This window comes from Leptonychotes weddellii, chromosome 4, assembly GCF_054177405.1.
Source record: "Leptonychotes weddellii isolate Sample4059 chromosome 4, ASM5417740v2, whole genome shotgun sequence".
NCBI classification, from domain to species: domain Eukaryota; kingdom Metazoa; phylum Chordata; class Mammalia; order Carnivora; family Phocidae; genus Leptonychotes; species Leptonychotes weddellii.
This window is the reverse complement of record NC_138372.1, coordinates 33,225,488-33,248,334: the sequence shown is the minus strand read 5'-3', so window position 1 is coordinate 33,248,334 and position 22,847 is coordinate 33,225,488. Positions and strand designations below refer to the sequence as shown.

Here is a 22,847-nt window from a genome sequence, read left to right as displayed (position 1 = left end):
GAAGTAAAATTTTAATACATGATCCTCAGTTGGATCATTTTGTTATAAAAGACATTACTGGGACTTGTGGAGTAATATGAATTAATCTGTAGATTAGGTGATGGTATTTATCAATATTAATTTCCTGATTTTAAGGGCTATATCATAGCTACAAAAATGTATCTGTGGGAAGTACATGCTGAAGTATTCTGGAGTGATGGGATATCATGTCAGGAATGGATTCTGAAATGGATTAGGGCAAACTCTGTAATGGGCCAGATAATAAATATTTTAGGCTTTGCAGGCCATATGTGATCTCTGTTACACAGTCCTTAGGTTTTTTTAAAAAAACATCCCTTCAAAAATGTAAAATCCATTCTTAGCACAAGGGCTGTACAAACACAGGCCGTAACTTGCATTTGGCCCACGGCCTCTAGTCTGCTGACTACTGGTTTAGGGGTGGGGGACTTTTTGAACTATTCTTGCAATTTTGAAATTATTTTTTTAAAGATTTTATTTATTTATTTGAGAGAGAGAGAGCACGAGCGGGGCTGAGGGGCAGAGGGAGAGGGAGACGTAGGCTTCCTGCTGAGCAGGGAGCCCGATGCGGAGCTCCATCCCAGGACCCTGGGCTCATGACCTGAGCTGAAGGCAGATGCTTAAACAACTAAGCCACCCAGGTGCCCCTAGCAAGTATTTTTTTAAAATAATTTTCGGGGCACCTGAGTGGCTCAGTAGGTTAAGTGTCTGCCTTTGACTCAGGTCATGATCTCAGGGTCCAGGGATGGAGCCCTACATCGGGCTCCCTGCTTGGCAGGGAGCCTGCTTCTTCCTCTCCCCCACTTGTGCTCTCTCACTCTCTCTCTCAAATAAATAAATAAAATATTTAAAAATATATATATCTGCTAAACTCCAGAGCAATCACCTGAAATGTTCTCAGAATGGCTGTAATAGAGATGAATGAGGCTGAAAGCTGAAAGCTTACTGGATAAAAAGCATTACCTCTCACTCCACCATGTGCTGGGAATTTTCCTACTGCCAATTTGGGCCTATTCCTCTACTCACAGGATCTAGTACACAGTTGAATGAAATAATGGATGAATCCACCTCATTTCCTAGGCAGGAAAACTAATTCCCTCCATATAAGGTTGGAAAACACATTCTTCATCCTTTAGGATAATTTTAACATGACTTTTTACTTTTTAAATTTTTATTTATTTTACTTTTTTAAAGTAGGCTCCACGCGGGGCTTGAACTCACGAACCTGAGATCAAGACCTAAGCTGAGATCAAGAGTCAAACATTTAACCAACTGAGCCACCCACTTGCCCCTTAATATGACTTTTTTTTTGTTAGGTACTCAGATATCATTTCTCACCCATCAGACTGGCAAAAATTCAAAAGCTTGATAATATATTTGGCTGGCAAGGCTGTGAGCAAATACAGTAGTTCCCCTACTTTTTAATTTTTCAATTTCTTTTTATTTTTAACTGAAGTATAGTTGACAAATGACAGTAGTACCCCCCCTCTCTTCCCGAAGTTTCACACCCAGCAGTTTCAGTCACCCACAGTCGGGAAGACATACTGTCAGGTCAACTGGAGCCTAATGCTATGTCACAATGCCTGTATCATTCACCTCACGTCATCTCATCATGTAGGCATTTTATTATCTTATATCAACACAAGAAGGGTGAGTACAGGACAATAAGACATTTTGAGAGAAAGAGAGACCACATTCACATAACTTTCATTACAGTATATTGTTATAATTATTCTATTTTAAAATTATTCATTGTTGTTAATTTCTTGCTGTGCCCAATTTATAAATTAAACTCTATCATAGGTATGTATGTATAGGAAAAACATAGCATATATAGGGCTTGGTATGATCCGCACTTTCAGGCATCCACTGGGTCCTCTGCAAATAAGAGGGGACTACTGTAGACATTATCTTACACCACTAGTGGAAATACAAAATGATATAACCACTATGTTGGGAAACTGGACAATAGTTAATAAAACTACATATGCATTTATTCTTTGACTCAGCATCCCCAATTCTAGGAATTTATCCTGAAGGTACACCATGAAAATTAACTCTTCTATGCTAGATAACTCTATCGTTGAAAATTATTTGTGTCTTCGACTCTTCCACAAGTGCGCTAGTTCCTCAAAAGAAGGACTGTCTAACTCCAAACCTCCTATCTACCAAGACAAGGAAGGGATTGACCCTCTAAGGCAATCAGGATTGGCACTGGTTCCTCCTCTGGTAGCATCCAGGGGCATGAAAGAGAAGCTGCTGCAAGAGCCCCTCCTAAAAAAAAAACCATGAACAAGTAACATTTATCTTTGCGGTTGCCTGGGCTGCTGGGTTCTTGATATCTGGATCAGTTCTCACCTCTTGGAGCACCTGCATAACAAGCGTCTACATAAAAGGTACCCCAGGATGACTACTAGGAGCCAAAAGAGGAAGCCAAGGTTTTCCTCAGCTCAGCAATCAGTTAGCAGCTACTTAAACAGCAAGCTCCAAAGGCCTTGCACAAAAATCTTCTGTTGCACTACTGTGAGTATACAATCTTCACTACAAAGCAGTAGTCACCAGGTTTGAAATAAGACCAAGGAACTGGTGACATTTGAGGCATCAGGTTGAAGAGCCAGGAAAGAGTCTAGCTAAATTGACTCAAGAGTAAGGGTAACAAATAGATAATGAGGGGGAAATTCCTTTTCTGTAGGGACTGTAGCTAATAGATGAAAAGGGAATGGGAATAACCCTTTTGCAAATTCCTAATAAAATAATGGTGATAATTACCAATGGCCAATGCTATCAAAACATGGGAGAGATCTGACATTACCTGCCTCCTGACAACTGTACAGTGCACCAACTATTAAGTGTTCTTCCCCAGGCCCCCAAATCAAACCAGAATCAGATCAAGCTACTAGTTTACGGGAAATAACAGAGGTCATAAAAACATGTTAAACAACCTCTCAGGGATGCAGTGAACAAAATCCAGTATATAGGAAAAGTCTAGAGGACAAACTCAGTTTCTTCAACAAATGAAATGCAAAATGAAAAAGAAAAATAGTGGAAAAACTTAGATTAAAAGAAACTTAGAAGCAGAGTGACCAGACATCCCAATTTGTCCATGACAATCAGGTTTCTACCTGTTGTCCCAGTATAATTGTTAATAGAATCTCCTTTCATTATCAAGTTTCCCAGTTTAGGTAATAAATGGTAAGATCACCCTACTTAAGAGACATATTAATCAAATGAACTGTGTTTGGCATAGTTTGGATATTGATTTAAAAAAAAAAGAAAAACAGGAGTGCCTGGGTGGCTCAGTCGGTTAAGCATCTTTGGCTCAGGTCATGATCTCAGGGTCCTGGGATCAAGCCCCATGTCGGGCTCTCTGCTCAGAGGGGAGTCTGCTTCTCCCTATCACCCTCCCTCTGTGCTTTCTCTCTCTCTCAAATAAATAAAATCTTTTAAAATTTTTAAAAATAAATAAAAAATAAACAAATAAAACAGGGGTGTCTGGGTGGTACAGTTGGTTAAGCGTCTGACTCTTGGTTTCGGCTTGGGGTCCTGATCTCGGGGTGGTGAGATCAAGCCTATATGGGCTCTGTGCTCAGTGTGGCATCTGCTTGAAGTTTCTCTTTCCCTCACCCTCTGCCCCTCCCTCCTGTTCTCTCTCTCTCTCTCTAAAACAAATAAATAAGTCTTTAAAAATAACCAAAAAAGCAAAGAATACTGACTGGAAATTTGATGATACTAGTAAATTCTTTTTTTTTTTTTTTAAAGATTTTATTTATTTATTCATGAGAGACAGAGAGAGAGAGAGAGAGAGGCAGAGGGAGAAGCAGGCTCCCAAGGAGCAGGGAGCCCGATGTGGGACTCGATCCCAGGACCCTGAGATCATGACCTGAGCCGAAGGCAGACGCTTAACCATCTGAGCCACCCAGGCGTCCACGATACTGGTAAATTCTTATTAATTGTTTTAGGTGTTATAACGGTAATATGCTTATGTTTTTAAAGAGCCCTTACCTGTAGAGATACAAACAAATATTTACAGGTAAAATGACACAGTCTGGGATTTGCTTTAAAATAATCGGGTTGGGGGACTAGGTAGAGATGCAGAGGAGATAATATACTGACCACGAGTTGATAATAAGTAGACACTCAAGATATGAGACTACTCTATTTTGTAACGTTTTTGATATTTTCTATAATACAACATTTTAAAAAGAGAGTTTTTTAGTGAACAAAATTTTCCTACTTCCAGAAACAAATATCCTAGAAACCCTCAGCTTCTTACTCTTAATCTAAGAGCAAGCCTTTGGCATCCTGCTAAATAGAACTATATGTTTATTCAGAGTTACCTGAAGCCAGGATCTATGAAAAATTTTCTGCCACACAAAGGATAAGTCACAGCTAGTATTCTTCATTATTTTACCTTTCTACTAAAAAAAAAAAAAAAGTACTTTCCCTTTCCTAATAGGAGAACCCTATCTCCTGAAGGCACTCTTAAGTTGTTCTTTCCCTTACACAGGAAAAATGAAACACCTTAAACCTAGTCTGATGAACTTTTCTTACTGCCAAAAAATAACCCCAAAAGAGTTGTTCTCATTTTAGTCCACATCCTGCTATGCCCCAACAGGCCAATTTTTAGCAGAAATCAGTGAAACTCTATGAGAGGGCAGAAGAGCACCCAGCTGCCACTGCCTTATCTTAGCCAGTAACAAAGTTTCCATGGGTAGGACATAATGATAAGTGATACCTAGAGTTATCCAAGGGAAAACAAGAATATGAGAAAACATATGTAAGCAAAATGAAGTGTGAGGACCAACAACATAAAAGTTTTCCAACAAAGATGGCAACACAGTAACTGTTACAGTAGCCTGGGTAGAATTCTGAGCAATTTTACCTGTATTGACTCATCTAATCCTTAGAGCAACCCTTGAAGAACCTATTATTATCCCCATTTTTATGATGTAGAAAACTGAGGCAGAAAGAAGTGAAGTAATTTGCCTTCAACAGGGCCAGGACAAGAACAAGTTCTGGAGACGTTTTTCTTTAGAGTTACTTTGAAAAGCAGTTGTTTAAAAAAAGACAGACAAGAAAAGCAGGTGTTGGTAAAATGAAAATAGTGCTTTCTCTCTGGCAGGAAACAATCTTGACACTACCAAAAAGGGGTTTCAAAGGCTGCCTAGTTTTGGAGGAGGCCCAAAAGAACACCTGTCCTTGGCCGTAAACGTCTACAAAAAGCCTCTCGCACATGTGACATGGGAGTGGTCAGAGGGCTGAATTAGTATCAGTTGCAAACTTCAGTAGTGAACTTCTTGTTTGCTAAAGATGTTTAAGCAAAGGCTGGATAGCTTTTTCCTAGACAATGTATAAAAAGAATTCCTATACAGTAGGGAGTGGGCTAGAGTTAGAACCCTTCCAGTATAACCCTAATAAGGATTTCTTGCTGTAAATCCTCCCAACTACAGGGCTGACAAAGTCTATGGCAATTTAAAACTGAATCAAAATCGAAATCATTCTGTGTTCCAGGAAGTTGCCAACACCAAACTTTTTTCCCCAGGAGGCCTAGCTGGGCCAGTGAATAGCCAAAGACACAACAGCCTTTCTTCTCTGCAGGGACACCAGTTACACCACAGACCACATCTAGCACCCCTTCAAATCAGGTTATGTCAACAATGCAATAACCATGTCTGAGTGCCAATCAATAGGCTGGAATCATATTCCTGGAAGACGTATAAGTTGACTGAAGGTTACAGGCTAATTAGTTCAACCCAAATCATTATCATATGTATCATGCCTCTTAAGGTTGATCAGACCCTACCAAGACACGTAAGAGCCACCATCAAGCTCATCTAAAACAGACCCATCTATCCTTTTTCATCAAGGAACAAAGAGAAATGTAGTACAGACTGAGTGGGCATCATTTTAAAGCTGTGCCTTGACTGTTCTTCAAATTATTATGGGCAACAATCTGTAAGGTTCTAAGCACATGACTAAGATGTAGTCAGTAAGGAAGGTTAAGATTCTGAGGAGGGCCAGTTCTAACAACCATGCAAAGGGATACTATTTTCTAGCCCTTTAGGGCAAAGCAGCCAAAAGCCTCAATAGCTCTTAGTTTGCTAGGACTACCAGAACTAAGTACCATAGGCTAGGTGGCTGAAACAAAAGACATTTATTTCCTCACAGTTCTGGAGGCTAGAAGGTGTCAGTAGGGTTGGTTTCTTCTGAGACCTCACTACCTGGCTTGTAAATGGCTGTCTCCTCTGTGTCTTTGTCATAAATCCTCTCTTTATAGGGCGCCATTCATACCAGGGTCCACCTCAATGACCTCATTTAACCTGCAAAGACCCTATCTCCAAATACAGTCACATTAAAGGTAATATGCTTATTATAACTTCAACATACAAATTTTAAGGAGGACACAATTCAGCCCATATCAATAGTTATACTCCACAGGAATAAAAGACAAATTCAATATGGCCACTGCAAGATGGCAGTGTACAAATCCTAGCTCCCTACATTCAAACCTATAACCCCGAGATCACAAGTCGCATGCTCCACCAATTGAACCAGCCAGGCGTCCCTTGGGTCATCTATTTTTAAATAGAGATCAAATTCACTGCCAGTAGCTCTCAATTTTTAGTTCTTCATATTGTTTACCAGAATCATTTTTCTCTTCTTTCAACTTGTATTTGCTCAATTGCTTAACAGCAATATTCAATAAACACATCTACATGGTAAGGATTTTGTAGAATTTAAGTGCATCATTGTGCTCACTAGGCACTGATGCTCTCCTAGGCTCTGAAAATGAATAGAGAGAACAAAACTGAACAGCAATGAGCAGGGGTAAAAGATAAAATCGAATAAAGCCTAGAAGAAGAAAAAAGGTAATAAAGGCAGGGGCCTGGAAGTGACAATAGACTGTAAAATACCAATTCCTACCCCCAGTATACGGAAATTTAGTAAAGAATGTCACGAACATGTCTTTTTGGGAAGAGAAAACCTGGGTCTGCAAAATAATATAGATTAAGAATATACTATATTAGATTAATGAAGTATCTTAGATGGAGAAGCAGAACAATATAGTTAAGAATATGATCTCAGGGGGGCCAGCCTTCGAGCAACAGCGACACAAGATGGCAGCCACCACGGGCTCAGACAATTTATGAAAACCTAATATACAGTCCTAAAATAGAATGTGGACCTAAACACCCAGAACCACCCCCCTTTGTAAGATTTGTAACAAAAATTAATATGAATGTTAATAGTTAATAGTTCTAATGGAATGGTGGACCCAAGAGCCGTATCAGTGCTAGCAAAATGGCAGAATTCATATAGCATCAAAGTTGTCCTGCAAGACATACTGCATGAAGCATGGGTGTTATACGCAAACAATGAATCATGGAACACTACCTCAAAAATTAATGATGTAATGTATGGTGACTAACATAACACAATAAAATAAAATTAAAAAAAAAAAAGTTGTCCTGCAAGAGCTCCAGCACCTAATGATGTCTAAAGGAAACATGAAACTCCCTCAGCTGCCCAAAGGACGGTGTTACAGCAATTAATCAAAAAAAGAAACCACAAGCCCTCCCTCCTCCCCCCCTTTTGATTTAAGCAGTCATTTCCCACAGGAGTACATTTTCTAGATACGTCTTATAGACCTCAAAGTACTGGAAAGGAAGCTCCCATTCAAAGGCAATTTATCTTAAGATACTGTAAATGATACTAATTTATTGTCCATTTGAAATATATAAGCTGTGCTATTAAAAAAAAATATATATATATATAATCTCAGGGCACCTGGGTGGCTCAGTGGGTTAAGCATCTGCCTTTGGATCAGGTCATGATCCTGGGATCAAGCCCCGCATCGAGCTCCCTGTTCAGTGGGAAGTCTGCTTCTCCCTCTTCCCCTCCCCACTGCTCTCGTGCTCTCTCTCTCTCAAATAAATGAAATCTTAAAAAAAAAAAAAAAAGAATCTCTGAAGCCGAAATGCCTAGGTTTTACTCCCAACTCTGCCACTTACCAGCTGTTTTTTGTTTTTTTTAAAGATTTTATTTATATATTTGACAGAGAGAGACACAGTGAGAGAGGGAACACACAAGCAGGGGGAGTGGGAGAGGGAGAAGTAGGCTTCCCGCCAAGCAGAGAGCCCGATGTGGGGCTTGATCCCAGGACCCTGGGATCATGACCTGAGCCGAAGGCAGACGTTGAACACCTGAGCCACCCAGGTGCCCCTACCAGCTGTTTTATCTTGAGTAATTTATTTAACCTCTCTGTGCCTTGGTCTTCTCATCTGCAAAATGAGCATAATAATAATCCCTGCCTCATAGAATTGGTGTGAGGACTGAATGACCTCAAATTTTTTAATGCTTAGAATGCTACCTGGGACCTATGAAGTCCTTAGAGTTTGTTAGTTAATTAACTAAATACAAAATAGCACACGTTCCATCAGAAACATTAGAGCAGAGGGTTTAAGACAACAGATATTGTAATAAGATTCTGTGGGGCTGAATGCCAGTTTCTATTACTTATTAACAATTTCCTTAACCTCTCTGTACCACAGTGCCTTCATCTATAAATAGATTGACTTGGATGATCCACTTCATCAATAAAATGGACTTGTATTACCATCTTATCAGGGTATTCTGAGGATTAGAAAAATGCTTTAGCACACAGTAAATGCTTGGCAAATTTTACCTATTCTTATTCTTCTGTTGTTTCATTTCTCAACCTTTCTTGACTAAGCATGATAAAACAATTAAAGAGTCTGTCCTGCTTCTACTAGGTTTATCCAACATGTGAATCAGTCTACCAATAATCTCATGAAGCAGTCTTCACTTCTGATCATGGAAGCATGAGTTCAAAATATTAGGAAAGATCGGATTTCTGCTTCTTGCCATGATGGGGAAACAGAGACCAGATTCTTCCTTGTGCCTCAAAAAGTAAAAACAAAACAAAATGCTACATGTGAAACAATAGCTCTTAGACATTTTACAGAAGGGAAACATACAAAGTAAGCCCTAAAACTGCTCCAAAGTAAGTCCTAAGATTGCCCCAGCTTACTACCTAGAGAACATTTCTAGGAGGCAACACAGGGAGTACCCAAAGAGCCGAGCTGTCTACCCGAGTTGAAGAGTCAAAACTGAGAAGCTGGGGAGGTTAAGGGGGCTAAAATTTGAAAGGCAGAGTACTAGAAAGGAGAGAGCTCAGCAAGGGGGTTCCTCTTGAATTTTCAGTTGAGTGATGTGGGTAAGAAAACTATCCAAGAAAATGAGTAGGTAGTACACTTCCCAGAGCTCACACAGGGCCAGGAATAAGACCATGTTCCCACCAGCATGAGTGGGGAAAAAAAACTCAAAATGCACAGACGTCGAGTAGAGTACTCAGAAAGCACTGCCTCAGAATTAAGGAAAAATTAGCCCCAAATGCTGCTCTAGGCCCACCCAACAAAGCCAAAAAGTAATCCTTGAAAGAATCAAACTATTTCTGAATAATATAACTGCATCCCAGAATAAAATTCAAGAATATTTAAAGAAATACAAACATATGCAGCAAACAACAAGGTAAAATCATCTTGCTGTATCACTGAACTGGTACTTGGCATGGGACGGATACAAAAGAAGAATGGAATGAAACACTAACACAGTTACCAGACATGGGAACAAGCCTAGGAAAAAACATAACAAAATATAAGAAGTTTTCAAGCCCTAAGTTGTAAGACCACAGATGTGAAGAGATAGTACTTCAAGTCATGTGCCAAGAAGGGGGAACACGTTAGGTCGTGGGTGCTACCCAACTTACAATTTTACTCAGCATCACACAGCAAGTCTAGGACCTCTGGAAAGGTGACGTCAGGAGAAGTCAGCCTCTAACACTGTCCTATGTCAATCTAACACTGTACTAATATGTCTGTGGAATTTGAGCTCCTACATCAAATAATGTCACTTAAGTTTATATATAATAAGTATTGCTTCTACTCAAATTTCTCATTTTCCTGGTAATTTTTTTTCCTAACAAATACCTATTGATCAAACATACTTTCCTTCTTGAAAAATTCTTTGATTGGTTTCCAAGATACCTCTCTCTTGATTCTTCTCATTCCTAAAAAGCCCTACTCCTTTTCAGTCTCTCCTCTGTTAGTTCCTCATCTCCCCAATCTCTTAAAGTCAGATGGCCTCAGGGCTCAATCCTTTGACATTTCTTCCTTCTTTATCAACAGACAGTCATTGGATGATCTCATATATCTAATCATTTGTTGCACTTAAACACTGATAATTCCTTATATATCTTCAGTCCAAATTTCACCTATCTTTAACTGAATGTCTAATCAGTGATCCCTGACAGTTTCCCAGTCTCAGTTCATGGTTTTTACAATTTTCTAGCTGTTCAACCCCCAATTTTCAGTCATCCTTCACTCATATTTTTCTCAAACTCTGCCATGTAATCCATCAACAAATCCTATCAATTCTACCTCCAAAATACATCCTCAAATCTGACTTTTTACCACCTGTACCACCATGGGTTCAAACAACCACTGAGTCTTACCAAAATTATACCAGTAACCTTCTAACTATAGCCAGAGGGATCCTTTTGATTTAAATCAGATCATAATATTCTTCTGCTTCAAACCCTCCAACAGCTTCTCATGTCACTCAGGATAAAAACAAACATCTTTACAATGGATTTAAAGCTCTATTCCATTTGGCTTCTCACTATGTCTCAGACCTCATTTCCCACTTCTTACCTCTTAACTCATTCCATATAAGCTTCACTGGACTCTGCTGAACAAAGAACACATGAAGCAAACTCTTAGATCAGGTCTTTGGCACTTAACTGTTGCCTCTGTCTGAAACACTCTTCTCCAGATACCTCTATTCTGGCTCTGTGACTTACCTTCAGGTCTTTGCTCATATGTCAGCTTATGAGTGAGGACCCTCCCTGACCATCTTATATAAAATGTCAACCCCTGGGCCTCACATTCCCTACTCTCCTCAACCTATTTTATTTTCTCAATATCACATATGTCCATCTGTTATATATTTACTCATTGTCTCCCTCCACTAGAATCTAAGCTCCTCTGAGGGCAGGGCTTTAGTTCTTTCTGTTCACTCTTCTGTTTTCCATGCCTAAAACAGTGTCCAGCACATAGCATGTACTCAAATGGTGACTATATAAAAAGGCAGAAAGAAATGAGGAGAAGAGAGTTATTTTCAGCAATCTGAACAAATCACTTAACCTATTTCAGAATCAAATTTTCCTGTTGTGTAAAATGTGGCATTTGGACTAGTTAACCTTTAGAAAGCTCTAGCATTCTGTCATACTATGCTCCTCCCATGGAGTGGTCACAGGGCTGTCCTACCATCACAATGGGCACATAACTGTCTACTGATATGCTTTCTTTCTCTTGAATTTTGAATATAGCAGAAATATCTGACATACATTCCCCTTACTCTTCTCTGTGACTTTTATTCTGTTCCTCCCCATTATTAAGGAGAAAGGTTTGGGTTTTAGCTACTAGGCCAAAAGCAATCACCAAGGCCTACATTCACGTCAGAGCAGGTTTCCTTACCTCCACTGCAGCGCGCGGCTGGAACAGGGACTGCCAGGACTGCTATGAGCTTGTGGGTTCAGGAAAAAGGCAAGAGGAGAAGTAGCCAGGGCACAATCAGCACTAAATGGGATTTTAGTGAAGTACAGGGCTGGAGCTGATGTGGGTGAAAACATGTGCTGGTTTACTTCAGATCCTCGGCAAAGAGTAGAGATTCTGACAACATACCACGGTAGAAAAAAGCAGGGTCAGGGATAATTTCTCAACCAAAAAGAAACATATTCAAAGTGGGTTAGTTTAGGCAAGAAGCTCAAAAAAAAAAGTGGTCAAAAATCATTCTCGAATATCATACTTCAGTGCAATGTTGGCACACAGGGACCATTGAGACTAAAATTTAATCCACAGAATTAAAACCAAAAATGTAAGCTTTGGGTATTCAAAATATTTAGATTTGGCTTCTAGAAAAATCTACTACAACTCACCAATTAGCAAGCAGTAAGTAATATTTTGTGTCAATGACTAAAACTTCCTAGAGAAATGTATATATCCATAAAAGTAAAACATTAATAGTTAGATTATATCTACCATAACACCAACTTATTTAGCTAACTTTTGCCTAATGAAACCTCAAATAACATCATTTAACTCTGTATAATAAATTTTGCTTCTACTTAAATTTTAGTTTTTTAGGTTACTTTTTTCCCCTAAAAACAACCTAACCATCTCGATATGTGTTAAGTCCTAATAAAGACTATTAAGTAAGTAACATCATTAGACTGAAAACAGATGGTAAATATGGACTTCTACTTTGTTGATCATTGATTGATAGGTCACAGATGATGAAAAATAATTGACAGATGCACAGCATTTAATTTGCTATAGTAGGAACATGGCTTTCTATACAAATACCATATTTAGCCACAATATTTCATTTCAAAGATTTAAAAAAACAAGTATCACATAAGCACCTGTTTAAAAATATTAGTTTCCTGTACTGTTATTACTGTTTATATACGGTTACATTCTACTTGTGTTTAATTATATATATTCAAAGGAAATCTTTGCCTTCCTACTAATTATCCCTTTAGCTGGCTTCAGCATATTTCCCAGATGAGTACACAATATGTGGATATAAAAGGATAGAAAGATAGAGGGCAAAAAAGTATTTTAAATTCCAGATGTGCCCAAATTTCCACAAACTCAACATAATAATAAAAATTACAAGAATTGAAAATATCAACTTTGGCTCTCACTTTCAAAAATAATTTTCACTTTTCTAAAGAACTATTGCAAAAATCAGCTCCCTAGTATATATAACCTAGAACTAATTAGAACATACAGTAAGACAGTTCTTATTAACCTAAATAATATTGCTTATACAAAATTTTAGAGTCTCAAATCTTAATATATAAAATGAGCCTTAGCCATTTTGATGAATATATAATTAAGATTATAAATCTATGAGAACCAAATTTCATTCTTTTTTTATTATGTTAATCACCATACATTATATCATTAGTTTTTGATGTAGTGATCCATGATTCATTGTTTGCATATAACACCCAGTGCTCCATGCAGAACGTGCCCTCTTTAATACCCATCATCAGGCTAACCCATCCTCACACCCTCCTCCCCTCTAGAGCCCTCAGTTTGTTTTTCAGAGTCCATAGTCTCTCATGGTTCGTCTCCCCCTCCGATTTCCCCCCCTTCATTCTTCCCCTCCTGCTATCTTCTTTTTTTTTTTTAAACATATAATGTATTATTTGCTTCAGAGGTACAGATCTGTGATTCCAAATCTCATTCTTTATTTGCTAGTAATTAACTCCTTGGCAAACTGGTTATACAATGAGGCTAGAGTTTAAAAAGGATTGTTTGAAAAAGGAAAAGTGATTTATAAACTACTTACTACCTCCTCAGGGGGAATTTTCCTAAGCTAAATTCAAAGTCACTAAAACAGACACAATGATTACCGTAGTGTACCAACAACATTTGGAGAGCATGATTTTGACCACTTATGTTCTCTTAAACTACAAACTTAATTTAAAAAATTTACAATTTTGCTAACAAATCCTCTTCACTTTAAATGACACTTTAGTTCATAAAGCTTCTTTTTTATGGTCTTTAACTTTTAGTCTTAGTAGGAGGATAAACACTTTTTTAAACATAGGCCAATCTTTCCAATTATATACTTCAGACAAGTCCAGTCTTCCAAAGTCTGGTCGAATCATTACTTTAATCAATGAGCATCCACTAACACAGAAAGGCAATGACCCAAAGGAAGCCCACTGAAGAATTGTGTCTATTCAAGTATACCACACTATCTCCAGGTAAGCTCTAACATTCACAGGAAGAAAGTCAAGGGCACGCCCTCCAGCCTGAGTTACACAAAGGCAGTTCAAGACAGATCACTGAAGTGTAATGGATTCTAGGACACTTCTTTCCCTGGTTCCCTACTTTGCTGATCAATGCACTCTGCGCTTCTTCATTAAATAAGCCTGAGCAGCTCTTGGAAAAGCTACCCTGACGTGGAAGCCATCTTCCATTCCCCAGCTATGAAATCCTTATCTAAGTATTTTTCTATTTCTATTTTATTTCTCTATTGGCCAACACAGAAATAAAATTCAGGTCACACCCTGAAGGACTCAGACTTGGATCTGCAAGGGCAGATCTGAGGTCCTGAGCTGACAGGCCAGGGGCAGAAATACAATACCCTCTCTAGTCCAAGGAGAAGATACTTTCATTTCCATTTGTTTCTCACATTCATGGGGCTTGTATATGCAGCTTCGACACTAAGTTTAAATACACATTTGCTTTCACGGCAGGAAGGAAAGATCTTCATTGTTAACCCAGTTCCCCAGGTACCTAAGCACCCCTAAAATGGCATCTAACTCAATTTTCATAATTAGAAGCCCCATGGGCCCCTGCCAGGGACCAGTGTTTTGACCTTGAATTTGTGAAGCCAGCTCAGCCCTCTTTCTGACAGGCATCTCCAAAGCAGAGTCTTTATCCAAGCAAATGAAAGTGTGTTAGTTGGCATTAGTTCTTTTCCTAACATCTGCCAGTTTCCACTCAGATACCCCAGCCTCCTTACTGAATCCGCAGACATGGTGCTCCCAGTCTCTCTCTCCTCCGTTTCATCATTTTCCTGGCTACTCAAAGCTTTTGCCCTCTCACACTCGGGAGTCTTGGCAGGAAGTTCTCTCACACAAGGGGTATGCGGTCTATAAGCCAAAGGAAACTTACAAAGGCTTCCCAAACTTAAGAGAAAAATTAAAGCACTGTTCTTCAAAAACATAATATTCAGAATTTCCCCCCACCCCCACCACAAAAGACCTAAGAGCCCAGGAGGCAGCAGTGAGGCACAGTGAGGAGTCCCAGATCCCAAATGAATCAGCTGTCCTCTGATCTGCCTGACATCATTCACACTAGGCCTGTAACAAATCAGAGCGTCAGAGAGCACCTTGTTCCTCCTCAGTGACAAGCACCAAACTCCCTCCCCCACAAGTCAGTTGCAACCTCCAACCCTGAGGCCTGGTAGCAGTGAAGACTCTGGCAAAAATTGTACATACCAACTTGAAAACGCACACTGTGACAGAAATACCATTAACTCTGGAGGCGTGGGCCAGTATAGAACAGCTGTTGCAGTGGGCAGGGGACTGGAAGAAAGCATACTAAGATCCCAAATCAGTAAATTAAGGAGCTAAATATGTGGGCATTTCTGCAACATTATTCATTCTCAAACCCATGTCCGGTGGAGGATGACAATCTTTTTTTTTTTTTTTTTTTAAAGATTTTATTTATTTATTTGACAGAGAGAGAGACAGCGAGAGCAGGAACACAAGCAGGGGGAGTGGGAGAGGGAGAAGCAGGCCTCCTGCCGAACAGGGAGCCTGATGTGGGACTCGATCCCAGGGCCCTGGGATCATGACCTGAGCCGAAGGCAGACGCTTAACGACTGAGCCACCCAGGCGCCCGAGGATGACAATCTTAATGTTAGGGCTCAAAGCATAGCCATTATTCAAATTCTGAATTTGATCAATTTAAATAAACCCTGTATTCCTTCCTTAGACAAAGTTCAGCATCATTTTTAATTCAATTTCTACTACTCTCTAATCACTTGAATAAACTTGTAGTAAGAAAAGCCATAGGAAAGCTAAGAAAATAAGCCCAGAAACTATTTGGTTTAATTTCAGTCAGTAACTATTAATGAAATCATTTGTATGGCAGATATTACACAAGACATTATGGTAAGCTACAGAAGAACTCTAATGAAGGGTAAGCTACTTAACTTCCATATGCTTTGTTTTCCCTATCTGTAGAATGAAAATAATTTAAGGTACCTAATAAAGAGGTTGTGGTGAAGATTAATATAAGTAAAACAGAAAAGTGCCTAGCAAAGAGGAAGTGCTATAGAAGTGTTAGCTATTTTTTTTTTCAAAGATTTTATTTATTTATTTGACAGGGAGAAGCAGGCTCTCCGCCGAGCAAGGAGCCCGACACAGGGCTTGATCCCAAGACCCTGGGATTATGACCTGGGCCGAAGGCAGACGCTTAACCGACAGAGCCACCCAGGTGCCCAAAAGTGTTAGCTATTATTATAGTTCTTGCCCTCCAGGAGCTGGCTCCCAATGTAGAGGAGGAGATAAGCCCAAACATACAAGAAACCATCTGACAAAAACACCCTGGCCTGAAGAAAGCCAAGTGCTCAGGTAAAGCCAAGTGATCAAGTGGAGCTAAAGGAACCAGAATAAGCAAAAGTCTTGGTCCCCTGTTTCAGAGAACCTGCCAACTCTGAAGGGTTCCTCTCATTTATTTAGATGACAAAGTATGTCAAACTATTTTTCTAGGGTAACATTCAAAGGATTAATTCCTACCCCAACCAATACTTTTTCAACTGCAGGTCACAACTCTTTAGTAACTCATAAAATCAATTTAGAAGTCAGGTCCAACATTTTCTTAAAAGGGAAAGAGAATGAAATAGAATAGAAAATACTAGAGTGCTTCACACAGTAAGACCTGTTTTGTGAAATATGTATGTTTGTGACATTTATTACTGATAATACACATATATATATATATATTTTTTAAAGATTTTATTTATTCATTTATTTGAGAAAGTGAGAGAGAGAGAGCACATGAGAGGGGGAAGGTCACAGGGAGAAGCAGACTCCCCGCCGAGCAGGGAGCCCAATGTGGGACTCGATCCCGGGACTCCAGGATCATGACCTGAGCCGAAGTCAGTCGCCCAACCAACTGAGCCACCCAGGCGCCCCTGATAATACATATAAATACAAGGGCAAACGATGTGATGGGCTGCAATGTAAGATCTATTTTTTATTAAGGGTCAGAAACTAAAAAATTTGAAAGCCACTGTACTTATTACCCAAGCAAACTCACTCTCACCTAGTAGCTACAGACACTCAATTCCTCCCATTACCAGTCTAATCACTTGGCTCTCACAGCTCCTATTTCAGAATTCCCTGCTCTCTGTAAGTCCTAATGAAAATGGAAACACTCTTCAGAAATCTACAACTTCTCAGTAAGTCCTGAGTCCCACTTTGGGAAAGTTTTGTGATATTATCAGGGTCAGTCACAAAAGCCCACACTCCCACAACTAAGAAACCAGCCATGGTCTATCCCCATCCCAAGCCAAGGCCATGCAGTTAAGGCCAGGCCCTAAGTTTCTACTCAACACGGTCCATTCTCTAATACCCAAGCCCATTCTCCTGAGTAATAGTAATAGTAATATAATAATGATGACATAACAGCAACCAACATTTATAAGTACTTACTATGTACTGGATTTTATTCTAAGCACTCTACACATAATACCAAGGTAGTCCTCATCACAGTCCTATAATACATGTGCTATTATTATAATTCCATTAAAAAAAAAAACCACATACACAAAGAGGTTAAAATCTTTAAAGGGGTGGTAAAGGGGAAGGTACCCTTTCCTCAATATATCTGCACCTAGTTACCCTACATATGAATTATGCTAGCCAGAAGTATTCCTGTGTTCAGCCAAGTTAGTGAACTGAAATAATCTCTAGAATCAATGTTATGAACCGCTATGCTATAAATACCTTTCAGCAGAAGATTCTGACAATAACAAATACATTTCTCTCTAGCCTGCTGTGCAGTAATAAATTGGGAGAGGAGAGAGAGCATGGAGCTCCTTAAATAATGCTAAAGGTTGGAAAATACTTGATTTTTAGAGAATGAGAATCCTATCTTATGTCCTTCATCTGACCCAAAGAAAGTATCACTCTTAACTCCTAGGGTTTAACATATCCCCACAGAGAGCACTTTCTTTAAACTTACTGGCATTATAATATATCTGTGCCAATATTCCTTTAGCTTTGTCAGCACTAGGAAAGCTTAACATTTCCCTGGGATTGGACAGCACTCAACAACTTGAGGTAAGGAAAATCAAACAACAACCTTTTCTTATTTGTTCACACAACTATTTATCGACTGCATTACCACCCTTAGGGCCAGGCGAGAAAGGTCTCTGCTATGAGCTTCTCACTTTAGCAGTTATGCAAAATCACAAACGCAAAAAATAAATTCACTACAGAAATGGGTTGCCTCTGTCACACTTGTGATCTGGAGTACTGCACTGACTGACAGAGTGCAACCCTAAAAATCCATTCTTACAATTTACACTGTTCAAACCCCAGGAAAACACTTGCCCACATCTTTCTTCCTATGTATGTTTTTTTCTTCCTATGTATTTTTTAAGAAGACAACCATGTCAGATTGCTGTTACAGACTGTGAAACAGCAAACTTCTGAAAGAACCCTGCTGAGAGTATAAAGTATTTTAACAGCAAAGGGCCTTAGGCGTAAGCAAAAAGACTAATTAACCTGTCAAATCCTTCCTCCTCTCGGGTAACATGAATGTAATAGATTTCTTGGCTAATACAAGTACGGGTTCCAAACACAGCCAAACTAACTATCTACTTGATTTCTTTCTGTTCTAATTCATGGTTTGAAAGATATTCATCATTTAGCTCAGTATGCATAACAGAGCACATGGCAGCTGAGGAACATTTTGCAGAATTAAAGAATTCATACTACTAGCAAATTTATTTTTGTGCAGGTCTAGACATAACATATGTAAGGCCATAGACTAACTTTTTATACTGATAACTGTACAGTTAATGCTAAAATTGAAATGTTTTTTTATAAAAATACATACTTAGATTTATCTAAAAATCACAAAATTTTTAAATTTAGATTAATTTTTATTTTATTTTATTTTTTTAAAAGATTTTATTTATTTGACAGAGAGAGATACAGCGAGAGAGGGAACACAAGCAGCGGGAGTGGGAGAGGGAGAAGCAGGCTTCCCGCGGAGCAGGGAGCCCGATGCGGGGCTCAATCCCGGGACCCTGGGATCATGACCTGAGCCGAAGGCAGCCGCTTAACGACTGAGCCACCCAGGCGCCCCTAGCTTAATTTTTTAAAAAAGATTTATTTATTTTAGAAAGAGTGCATGAGCAGGGGGAGGGGCAGAAGGAGAGGGAGAGAGAGAACCCCAAGCAGACTCCCCACCGAGTGCAGAGCCTGAGGCTCAATCCCACGACCCTGAGGCCATGACCCCAGCCAAAACCAAGAGTCTGATGCTCAACCGACTAAGCCACCCAGGCGCCCCAGTAATTTTAAATATTTAAAAATAAAAATAGGGAGACCTAGGTGGCTCAGTTGGCTGAGCATCTGACTCTTGATTTTGATATTGGGTCATAAAATTGAGCCCCGCGTGGGGTTCCTCACTCAGCGGGGAATCTACTTAAGATTCTTTCTCTCCCTCCCCTCCTCCCCCAGCTCGTGCTCTCCTGCGCTCTCTCTAAAATAAACAAATAAACCTTTTTAAAAAATAAAAACAAAATAACTTTGGAAGCATGAAAATTTTCAATTTTTAACACTTTATGTTTTTTGTAAAAATATATTCAAACTTGTGCTCACTTCAGCGGCACATATACTAAAATTAGAAAAATACAGAGAAGATTAACATGGCCCCTCCACAAGGATGACACACAAATTCATGAAGCATTCTGTATTTTTGTATTTTGTAATATATTTTTGGAAACTGAAAAAGTATATATTCAAACTTGGTACTCTCTGAATACAATTACATTTTATTTTTAAATCCTCTAGATCATTATAATAATGAGTACGAGCTATAATCAGGACGGAGATAGAAAAGCAGGAAAGTGGAGCTTAAGAAAAAGAAATAGGGATGCCTGGGTGGCTCAGTCGGTTAAGAATCTGACTCTTGGTTTTGGCTCAGGTCATGATCTCAAGGTCATGAGACTGAGCCCCATGTTGGGCTCCACGCTCAGGATGGGGTCTGCTTGAGATTCTCTCGCCCTCTGCCTCTGCCCCTCCCACTTGTGTGCTCTCTCCCTTTCTCTCTCAAATAAATAAATCTTTTAAAAAAGGAAAAATAAAAAATAAATCTTTAAAAAAAAGAAATAGAAAATCTACAAATAAGTTTGTTTGCTTAAATGAAAAAACAAAACTAATGAAAGTGAACAGACTTCACCACACACACAATTATCAGTGGTAAAGAAAAGACAATAAACAGGAAATAAGCCATTATATTCAAAGAAGTGAAGCAAATGTCAATATAGAAAGAAAGTATAATTGTTCTTAAAATAATATTATCTATCCAATATTTAGCCAAATATAAAGGTGTTTTTTTCTCCTGTGGTTTAACGGTGAAGTAATCACAGAAAACAAAAAATATTTATAGGTTTAATGTAAATTATTTTGAAATTTGACACTAAAATGGCTAAACATTTAAGCTGGATAAAAAATGATGAAACAAATGGTCACTGACAAGAATAAAGACTTAAATGAAATTAGTAATTTTACTGATAATAAAGCGAGAAAAAAATCATACCTAACTTTTTAAAAAAATATATACGACTCAGTTCTATAGATGATAACAGGAACAAAAGTCATGTTGAACAACTTTGTTATATATATTACTGAGTTATCTGAAGAGGAAAATGAGGAAGTAGAAATGAGAATTTCATTAACTGGAAACAAAATACAGGTTCTGACTTATGAGAGAACTAAGAAAAATTTCTCAATTTCAGGCATTAATATTGTCAAACTTTCACCTGCAACTATGACAGAGTTATGGAAACAAAACTTACCATTCTACTACAAACCCCCATAAAACTAGACAAAACATACGAGGCAGTAGTTTTCAGGCACTAGGAAAAGGCAACACAAAAATGCAAACCTAGAAAAAAGGGAAACTCAAATGCAGAGACATCCCAGTTGTCCCTACCCTCTGCTTGGGAAAAATTTTCTTACAGTGGCAAAGAGAGCTACAGTTCAAGCAAAACACAGTAGTTCCACTAAGCTGAGAAGGCACAGGTTAGAGTTCAGGGCAGCTAATCAAACATACACTGAACATTCATCAAGAAAGACCACAAGCTAGGCCATAAAAGAAGTCTCAAGAAATTTCAAAAGATTGAAATCTTATAAAGTAATGTTATCTGAACACAACAGAACTCAAAATCAATTACAATTTTTAAAAAGCCTACAGGATTCCCCAACATTTGAAAATTAAACCACACTTCTAAATAATCTATTGGTCAAAGATGAAATGACAAAAGAAATTAGAAAATAATTTAGATTCAATTAAAATTAATACACAAGATATCAAACTTTATAGTATGCAGCTAAAGGAGTGCTTAGAAGGAAATTTATAGCTTTAAATGCTTACGTTAAAAAAGGAAGATCTAAAATCACTAACTTATGCCTCTACATTAAAAACTGAAAAAAAGCAAATTAAATTCAAAATACAAGAATACATAAAAGTAAAAACAGAAATCAATGACTGAAACACTGTCAACTATACTTCAATTTAAAAGCGGGGCGGGGTGGGATAGAAGAGCCCTGTCACAAGCTCTAGAAGCTGCCTGGATGGCTTAAGACATGTTTTTAAAAAGAAGAAGAAATCAATGACAGAAAAGAAGTAGAAAAAATTAACAAAACCAAAAGTGGGTTCTTTGAAACTATTAATAAAATTAATAAAAATCGTTGTAAGAGAGGGGTGTTTGGCTGGCTCAGTTGGTAGAGCATTCAACTTTTTTTAAATTTTTTAATTTTTATTATTTTTTTAAAATATTTTATTTATTTATTCATGAGAGTCAGAGAGAGAGAGAGAGGGGCAGAGGCAGAGGGAGAAGCAGGCTCCCCGCCTAGCAGGGAGCCCGATGCGGGACTCGATCCCAGGACCTGGGGATCATGACCTGAGCCAAAGGCAGACGCTTAACCATCTGAGCCACCCAGGCGCCCACCAACTTTTTTTTTTTAAGATTTTATTTATTGATTTGACAGAGAGATAGAGAGAGAGCACAAGTAGGCAGAGAGGCAGGCAGAGGGAGAGGGAAAAGCAGGCTCCCCACCGAGCAGGAAGCCCGACGTGGGGCTTGATCCCATAACCCTGGGATCATGACCCAAGCTGAAGGCAGCCACTTAACCGACTGAGCCACCTAGGCACCCCGAGCATTCAAACACTTGATATTGGGGTCATGAGTTCAAGCCCCACATTGGGCATAGAGTTTACTTAAAAGAAAAAAAAAATCCTAGTAAGACAAATCAAGAAGCAAAGGAGAGAAAACACAGATTACCATTCTTAGGAATAAAAGGTGGGTTATTGCAACATTTCAATAGACAATAAAAGAATGAGAATACCATGAATAACCTATGCCAGTAACATATAAGATGGATAACTTACATAAAAAGTTCAGGGGTGTCTGGGTTGGTTAAGTATCCAACTCTTGGTTTCGGCTCAGGTCATGATCTCAGGGTCCTGAGACTGAGCCCCAAGATGCTTGGAATTCTCTCCCTTTCCCTTTCCCTCCCCTCCCCCCACTCATTCTCTCTCTCTCTCAAATAAATAAAATTGGGACTCAGGTCATGATCCCAGGGTCCTGGAAGCAAGCCCCGCATCGGGCTCCCTGCTCCACGGGAAGTCTGCTTCTCCCTCTCCCTCTGCTGCTCCCCCTGCTTGGCTTTATGCTGACTTAGTATGTCCTTAATTATTTAAGAAAATAAAGTCTCCTGGGGCGCCTGGGTGGCTCAGTTGGTTAAGCGACTGCCTTCGGCTCAGGTCATGATCCTGGAGTCCCGGGATCGAGTCCCACATCGGGCTCCCTGCTCGGCGGGGAGTCTGCTTCTCCCTCTGACCCTCCTCCCTCTCATGCTCTCTGTCTCTCATTCTCTCTGTCTCAAATAAATAAATAAAATCTTTAAAAAAAAAAAA

At 39.0% G+C, this 22,847-nt stretch overlaps 1 protein-coding gene and 1 non-coding gene across 13 annotated transcripts in view; one reads left to right on the top strand and one right to left on the bottom strand.

Annotated features, from left to right (window-relative positions):
- MAST2 (microtubule associated serine/threonine kinase 2) overlaps window positions 1–22,847 on the bottom strand; it is a 198,896-nt gene that overhangs the window by 86,344 nt on the left and 89,705 nt on the right. For 5 of the 12 annotated variants that reach the window (XM_081818316.1, XM_081818317.1, XM_081818314.1 and 2 more), the window contains exon 5: window positions 11,577–11,771. The exons of 5 other annotated variants lie outside the window; for them this stretch is intronic. In XM_081818316.1, the coding sequence (XP_081674442.1) occupies window positions 11,577–11,771 (195 nt within the window). Of the gene's footprint in view, window positions 1–11,576; window positions 11,772–14,646; window positions 14,938–22,847 lie in introns of those variants that run through there. 2 more of the 12 variants (XM_031023121.2, XM_081818321.1) reach the window with 2 other exon arrangements.
- Window positions 19,518–19,624, top strand: LOC115939038 (U6 spliceosomal RNA). Its single transcript, XR_004073998.1, has one exon. It is a non-coding gene; the product is annotated as a U6 spliceosomal RNA (small nuclear RNA).